At 45.5% G+C, this 7,815-nt stretch overlaps 1 protein-coding gene across 1 annotated transcript in view; it reads left to right on the top strand.

Annotated features, from left to right (window-relative positions):
• Positions 1–6,258, top strand: part of GMNC (geminin coiled-coil domain containing) — a 7,285-nt gene extending 1,027 nt beyond the window's left edge. The window contains exons 2-6 of the mRNA XM_017810458.1: positions 993–1,124; positions 1,587–1,746; positions 1,837–1,922; positions 3,301–3,417; positions 4,233–6,258. Coding sequence (XP_017665947.1) covers positions 993–1,124; positions 1,587–1,746; positions 1,837–1,922; positions 3,301–3,417; positions 4,233–4,880 — 1,143 coding nt within the window. The 3' untranslated portion in view covers positions 4,881–6,258. The remainder of the gene's footprint in view (positions 1–992; positions 1,125–1,586; positions 1,747–1,836; positions 1,923–3,300; positions 3,418–4,232) is intronic.
• Positions 6,259–7,815: the final 1,557 nt, after the last annotated feature.

Genomic DNA, 7,815 nt, shown 5'->3' with positions numbered 1-7,815 from the left:
TTTCACACACACCTGTGTATGGCTTTTGCAACATTAGCCTTTATGATAGTAAATCTTACGCCACTGTCACAGCATTTATGTCCTGAGATCTTCTGGAAGCCTGGGGCTTGGCAGAAAACATTCCCAATATAGTGAGACATTTGCCGGAACTTATCACAGCAGATTGTGTTGTTCTCAAATCTGAATTTTCTTTGTCAGAACTGTCCACAGAAGTGCTCTGAATCATATTTGTTTCTACACACCTCTGGGAAGCTGGGCAAAACCCACTCCCTCAGCCAGGCATGTTGGACAAACTTGTTTCTTCCTGCTGGATTTTACAACCACAAACAAGGCTTGAAAACAAAACAAAACAAATCAAAAAACTCACCAGCAACACCAGCAGCCCTGCTCTGAACATGTGGGATGCTTCCCTGGATCCCTGTTCATTTCCTGGAGTGAAACTCAGACACACCAGTTCACTGCTGTCCTGAAGTGTGTGGAAGCTTTTTTTTCCCTCTCCCTCCTTTTCTTTTCCCTCCTTCCTTGTGTTGATTTGTGGGACCAGAATGACTTTGATTTCAGCAAGTTTGCTGTTTATTCACGTCACAAGTTTGACAGCTTTACACCAAATCAGATTGCTGGGTTTCAGGAGAGCTCTGAGGCGTCACTGGGAGCTCCTTTAGATTAAACTCGCCTCCCCGGTCTCCCCCCTCTCCCCCTCCTTCAGAGCCTTTTAAACCTCTCTGGGGCTTTAACAGAAACGTGCTCCCAAGACCTGCATTTCATTCTACCACTAATATGGTAAGTGCTCTTTGCATTTCTCTCGACCTCGAGGCAGAAAAACAGAAGCTGGTCTCTTTGCCTTGGGGGCTTGCAGTACATTTTGTACCCACTTTAAGATGGGGAAAAAAGAGGGCTCTCCTCCACCTGCAAGAGCAGTCTCTACTGCTGTGCCTTCCCATGGGTGAGCAGATTCCCTCTTTGAGGCTCCAAGCTCTGCCGTTGCCTTGCAGATATTTAGAGCTGCTGCAGATGGGGCTTATTTGGAGGAGTGGAAAAGGGTGAATCCAGAGCCAACCCCAGGCTCTGCGGTCTGGGACTCCTGTAGAACTGCAGGGGCAGAAGAGAGTGCGAGCAGCCTGGAGGTAACTCTGCAGGCTTTGTGCTGCTGCTTTAGAGCTGAATCAAACCTCCAAAGTGGCAGGAACGGTCTGGCCAAAGACAGCTTGGGACCTCCCTTCACCCTAAACCCACTCAGCACCGTAGTATTTTCCAAAGGATCGCAGGAAACTCAGCTACCTCCCTGGCAGCCGGGGGCTGCGGCGGGGCGGCTCTGTCCGCGCTCAGCGGAGGGAGCGGGGCCGTGCGGGCCCCCCGGGCGGGCAGAAAACAAACGGGGGGAGCGGGCACACGGGTCAGGACTGGGAGCGCCCACGGGAGCAGGCGGCGCCTGCCCCGGGACAGGCACCTGAGCACAGCCCGGCCAGGACAGGAGCGAGGGGAGCGCTCGCCGGGGCCAGGCTGACACCGCCTCCCTCGGGGGCTGGGGAGGGGGCACCGCCGTCCCCCGGCCAGCGCCCCATCGCCTCGGCCCCTTCCCTCCGCAGAGCACCGGCCGGCCGTGCCCGGAGCCGGACTTCGCCGGGGGCCCGGGCTGCGCCTGCCCCTGGTCCGCCCCCGCCGGTGTTTCCAAGGAGACCTGGGCCGCCGTCTGCGCCGCGGAGCCGCCGCACAGCCAGGGCCGGCGGGAGGCTCGGCTGAGCCCGGGTGAGTGCGCTCCCGGGAGCGGGGCTCCCGCCGCCGGGCAGGGCGAGGGAGCGGGAGCGGAGCGGGCTAACCCCGGCTCTGCTCCCCCAGGCCAGTTCTGCAGCCCGCAGCTCGGTGCCCGGGACGCGGCGTGGCAGGGAGACCAGCTGTCCTCCCAGCTCTACAGAAACAAGCAGGTAAAGGCTCCGCGCCGCCCCGGCAACGCGGGTTTCACCCCACGAGGTTCCTGAACTTTGTGTCCCGTATCGCACCTTCTGGGTTGGTTTGTGGCGTATCTCCCTCTCGCTTGCACAGTTGTGGGAAGTGACAGAAAACCGCTTTATTTGTTGTTCCTTGCTTGAAGTATTTGTCTCCCCTGTGTTGCCCTGTGAGGTTGGAACAGCTGTTGTGGGGTTCCCTATGCATCCCTCCTCTCTTACTGCATATTGCACCTTGGCACTAGAGAAGACCAGGAGCATGCCCAGGAGGTCCCTTGGGCTCTGATGGTGCTGTTGTCCAAAAATATGTAGTGTGTCCTCCTGATTCAACCAGGTTTAACTTCATGAGAAATGATTCCACTAGAATTGCCTATTTCCATGGAGGATCAGCCATTTTGACCAACAAGGATTTCCTGTTTATTTTATTTTCTCTCATTTTTCCTTTTTTATAATTCCCAACAAGGAGCAGGAGAGACTCTGAACAATCCTAGATGAAGGAACTCCAGACTGATGACTCTGATCAAGAACTTGGAATGATGTTTTGACACAGTGAAGTCAATGCAAAGTCATTTATTAACTTAATCATCAACCCTTGTTCCAGATGCCAGTGTACTTCTTTCTTTGGCTCTACCTCAGTCATTTGAGGCTGGTGCTTCACAGCCTCTGCTCAGCAGATGCCTGGGGTCCTTAGCAGAAGATCCTTTGTCCTCCTAAAGAAGTCTCCAGATCTGTGATCAGAGGGCAAAAATCTGTCTGCAAACACAGATTTCCCATGAAAAAGGGTTAGGCACCTACCATTCCTGTTCAGCTCTAGGGGGCGGGAATTAGCTCTGTATATGTACCAGGACTAGCACAGTAGGGTCCAGAATTGAAGGGATAACTGCATCCTACTCTATCATAAAGAATGGCAACTGCATCTTCCCTCTGCACTCTACTCCCATAAATTGTTAGTCTGCAACTCCTCCTCCTTTCTTCTCACCAGCCAACTATAAAGGGGAATGAGGGATGCAAAGGGATGTTTACTGCCACTCAGAAGGAGATCCTGCAGCTGCTGTCATGCCCATGACGGTTTCTGGCTGCTCACAGGACTACCTGTAATTCTATTTTCTATTATTATTCTGTGGTTACAGGTTTTTTCAAAGTAATCTTCTCAAATACTCACTAAAGATTAAAGGAAGTTAAAAGTGAAAACTGAACATTCATGCCACTTAGATTTATAGAGACAAGAGGCTGGAGGGGGTGTGTTGAGCTCACAAAGCAAACACCCACATCATCAAATCCAAGCAGCCTGTACCATAGGGCAGTTGCTATTAAGTTACAGAGTCAACATCTATTCATCAGTATCTCTATTCCACAGCTTCAAGATACTTTGCTTCAGAAGGAAGAGGAACTTGCTAGGTTACATGAAGAAAATAATAACCTCCGACAGTACCTGAATTCTGCCCTGATTAAGTGTTTAGAAGAAAAAGCCAAGGTATTGTGTTCAAACATGTTGTGTAGATGTGTGCAGAAGGAACAGGTTAAATAGGTACAGGCCATTAAAATATATGGAAAATCAAAGAGTGCAGACAACCAGCAGTGTGAGATTTAACTTCACAGAGCTGCCAAATTGCTGGTCATGGATCTAAGGTGACAGTTTCCTCCAGGAATGATATCCTGTAAGTTTTGACTGTGGAGACAGTATAGCCCATGGCATAATTTAATTTATTAGTTATAAGTAAGGGTTATAAGCAAGGTAAAATTATTCCATCTAATGCCTTTTTTCAGTAAAATGATCAAGTTTGAATACATATTTCTTTAATGTGCCTGTTTTGTCAGTTATCCCTTTGATAAAGATTGTTTCCCTTTTTTTATGGGTTTTTTTTTTTTTGTGATTTCTGGTTTATGTTTTGTTTTGTTTTGTTTGATTTTCCAGTGATATGTTTTTATTAGTTTACATTAGAATAGTGAGCTATATTTTTCCAATTTATTAAGTAAAAAGTTATGTGGCATTTGTGTAAAGGTAAAATACAAAATGAAACATTTCACGTTGGATGAAACATTCTGTTAGACTAAGTATGAAGGGATTTTTTAAATATTTGGATTCTTTGTCTCTCATCTTAAAAAAAAATAAAGATATTTGTTCCTTGTCAGCTTAATGACATTTTTTATTATTCCAGTGAGTTATTCAGTAGTAACCATCTTCTACACCTAAAATCTGAGGTCAGAAACGTGTTTCTTTCAGGTATCTAGAAAATCAGATTTTAGTCTTCTCTCTCTACCTTTTTGTTTGTTTGTTCGTTTTAATAGAAACTGCTATCCTGCCATGGACAGAAAACCTGTGCTATTCTCAAAAGTGCCAAGAGGAGATTAAAAGAGGACCATTGCTTTGTTCCTCAAGAAACTCCTCATGCTTCCAAAGCTAGAAGGAACCTCTTGGATGAATTCACTGCCTGTGAAGAGCAGGCCAGCCCTGCTGTGGACAGCTGGGTCTTGCAGACCTTAGGATTAAAAGATGTCAACACCATTGATGAAGCTTCAGCTAACTACAGTGCCCTGTCCTCAGACCTTGGAAAAGACACGTACTGCCTGAGCCCTGGAGAAGCAATAGGCTATGAGCACAGTGAAGGAGCAGCAGCAGCAGCGTTTAGCTGCAGCCACGTGCCTCCAGCTGACAGCAGTGCCCATCCATGCAGTGAGGACTCTCCCTTCCTTCCTCAGTTTCCTTCAGCACCATGCATCTCCTCAGCAGTACCTAGTGTTTCCTCCCTCCCAGCGTATGGGTTGCCTTATTTGCCTGGTGATTTGTCACCCAACAAGACTGAAGTGGCCTTCACAACATCTCTAAGTCCCCACCGCAATGTGAGAACACACACCTTCCACCAGGGACAAGCCTTTGTGCGCAGGGATGACGACGGAGGATGGAGATTCACCTGGGTGCCCAAGCAGGCTGAATAATGCACCTGGATCAAGGGTCAGCCATAGGGGGGGTAGGAGACACATTTCACCTTGTGAGACAGGTTCAGGTCTAAAAAATGAACCCTTCTGGGCTTTGTTAAATGCTACTCTGTCACTTACCCGCTCCTTATTCCCTCCCAGATTTTCACAGGTGTGACTCCAGATTGCACATGGACAATTATCTGCCCCAGGCCAGATGTACAAATTGGATTCCCTTGTCTTGTGTCTGTGTTGAGATACCTGCTTTTACTTGCATCCTGGTTTTTCTATCATCAGCTATTCCTTGTTACTGGTAGTTTCCAGGCTGGAGTGCTTTCAGCTTTGATGATCACTCTCGCATGCACCAAACTGGAAAGAATTTTGGGTTACAGCTGGGAAATAGCACCTCTCTCATAGATATTCATGGATAACAAAGGAGGCATAGGTTGGAGACTGGGGATCAGCAGTTTCTAAGTGATTTGTGTCTGTCTTGACTGCGCAGATTGCCTTGGATTTAAGTACCCGTGGTTGCCTTATGTGCTACACAAGGCTGACCTATCTGCAGATCCATGGTGCTGTCACATTCTTTGATGATGCCTCAAAATAAACAGGGTTTGCTTCTATTGCCTGGAGGCTACTTAATTACAAGTGATTCAGTGAGTTCAGGGGATCTTTCTAAGCTGTGATTAAGAGACTAATATGTTTACTAATATGTTTTAAAGGTATTTTGTCGGTTAGATAAAGGGAGTTTACCTTTGGGGAGGCAGTATCAGTGGTTGGAGTGAGTCTTTGGGAACCACAGCCTTCTTGCCTTTCCATGTCTCTGCCAGGGAGTGGTGGGCTCAAGGTAAGACCATCACTACCTTGAGAATGCTTTAAAACTCTCTGAAGAGAAGGTGCTCTAGCACTGCACAGAACTTGACCTTTAGTAATGCTACTAATGATATGAAGTCAACAGATATGAAGGAAGCTCACCAGTACTGTTTTGTGTTACCTTTGTTTTCTGATTTACAGTAATTTGGTGCCTAAGTATTCAAGATAGATTGATTTGGTTATTCATGCTTTCAGAATGGTGTCAGTGACATTAAGGACTTAAGTAAAAAATAACCATAACTGAGAATTTCCTTCCAGTGGCTTATTTTCATATAGAAAAATGGATATTCCTTTATTTTTATCTCCTAAATAGCCTGTTGTGCCTTAGAATATGTGACATACTCCATCAGGAGCAGTGATGATTTTCCAAAAGACTTTTAAATAAACAAACTCTTTATTTCTGCGTAGTTACTTTAAAGCAACTGTGGCAGATTTCCAGAATAGGCAATTAGAAAGCACTGATTGTAGACATTATTGCACTGGGTTAAAAAAACAACCAACCAAAAAAAAAAACCGAAACCAACCACAAACCCACACAACAACCACCACAAAAGAAAACCACAAAAAAACCCCAACAAAAAACCTCAAACCCCAAAACAAAAAATGCACATGGAATAATTACAAAGTCTTTGTTTGGGAAGTTTGTTGTAGTCCATAAAATTATGGCCAGCTGATGAAGACTAGTCAGATAAGACCACTGTTTCTGTAGCACTTTTCTGCTTTTCAGTGAAAGCAGAAGAAAAATCCTGTCCTACAAACAACTCATTTCTTTCTCAAGGCGTTTCATTTCTATTAATCTACTCTTGCTCCACTATATAAGATAACATTGAAGAAAATACTCCTGTCACTGGATTTTTTATTGGGGTGTGTGGGGTAGTGTAGAAAATACGTGACCTTAACATGAGTGTGTGATGAGACACCCTGGTATATGTGATGTGGGAGATGCTGGGAATAGACAGTGTGGCTAGAGGATTACACTGAATTGCAGCTGTAGGTGTCACATCTTTTAAAACAGCTGTAAAATGTAGGTAGAGAAACATCTGTCTGTGTTTTCTAACACTGTTGAATGGTATTACTTAACACATTTCAATGCTATGGAGTCAGCAGTAGTAATAAGTACATTTGTCCTGTCAACAAATATTGAATCATTTTTTTTCTCTGAAGAGAGAGAAAAACTTTCCATTTGTTTGACATTTCCTTTCCACACTTTTATATCACTGCATATGAGAACTTCTCCTGCAGACAGACAGAACAAAAGTGTCAGATCTTTGGTACAATCTTGAAGTAGGGTTTCAGTAGGAACAAATGGATGCTTCAGCCTTTGCCAGCCTTTTGTAAAGGGGTGATTGTCCCCTTGTCTCATAGCAAATAGGTTATGGATGTAAGGGAATGATGTACCTGAATGAATCCTCTTTTCCTGTGGGTTCCTGAATTTTACTCTCTATGAAGGAGTGGAGTCCTGTAGGAGGGATTTCTGTCTGAGCCTGTTTTTTTTTGGGTAGAGGATCCAGTGATGCTGCTCCTGTCAACTCGTGGGTGCTCCTGACCTACATGTGCAAACTTAAAATTCTGATGTAGACAACTGCTTGAGCAAAGGTCTATGTTAATAATGCTGCTGATCACTGGAGCAGAGGGAGCACACTGGAAAGGAAACAGAAGAATCTCCAAATCATTTTAACATATAACTAAAGGTAATTTGTTTTTCCCTGACCGCACCACCTGAACTAGTATTTCCTGAGTTATTGTGAAGAACAATAAAAACAAGCTACACTGTGTCTAAAACCAACCCACAACAGCCCAGTGACTGAACCCTTCCTTTAAATAAATACTGCTCCTATTGCCAAAAACAAGCCATTACTCAGCAAAAAAAATCAGGCAGCTGGAATAGAGAGGCAGGAGACAGAAGTTCTGGGTTCTGGTATTACACTTAGTTTCTGAGCTTTGGTTTCATGGAATCCACCATCAGACCAGCTCAGAGCTATTTAACAAAACATGATTCCTGCTGCTGCAAACTCCATGAGAAGTTCCCTTTTGCCAAGGGTAAGTACCAGGCCCATACAACTCTGGGAATGGCCATGGGGCC

Source organism: Lepidothrix coronata, unplaced genomic scaffold (genome assembly GCF_001604755.1).
Source record: "Lepidothrix coronata isolate B3197 unplaced genomic scaffold, Lepidothrix_coronata-1.0 Scaffold29, whole genome shotgun sequence".
Classification (NCBI taxonomy): domain Eukaryota; kingdom Metazoa; phylum Chordata; class Aves; order Passeriformes; family Pipridae; genus Lepidothrix; species Lepidothrix coronata.
Note: the sequence above shows the minus strand (reverse complement) of the source record. Positions and strands in the feature narration are given on the sequence as shown.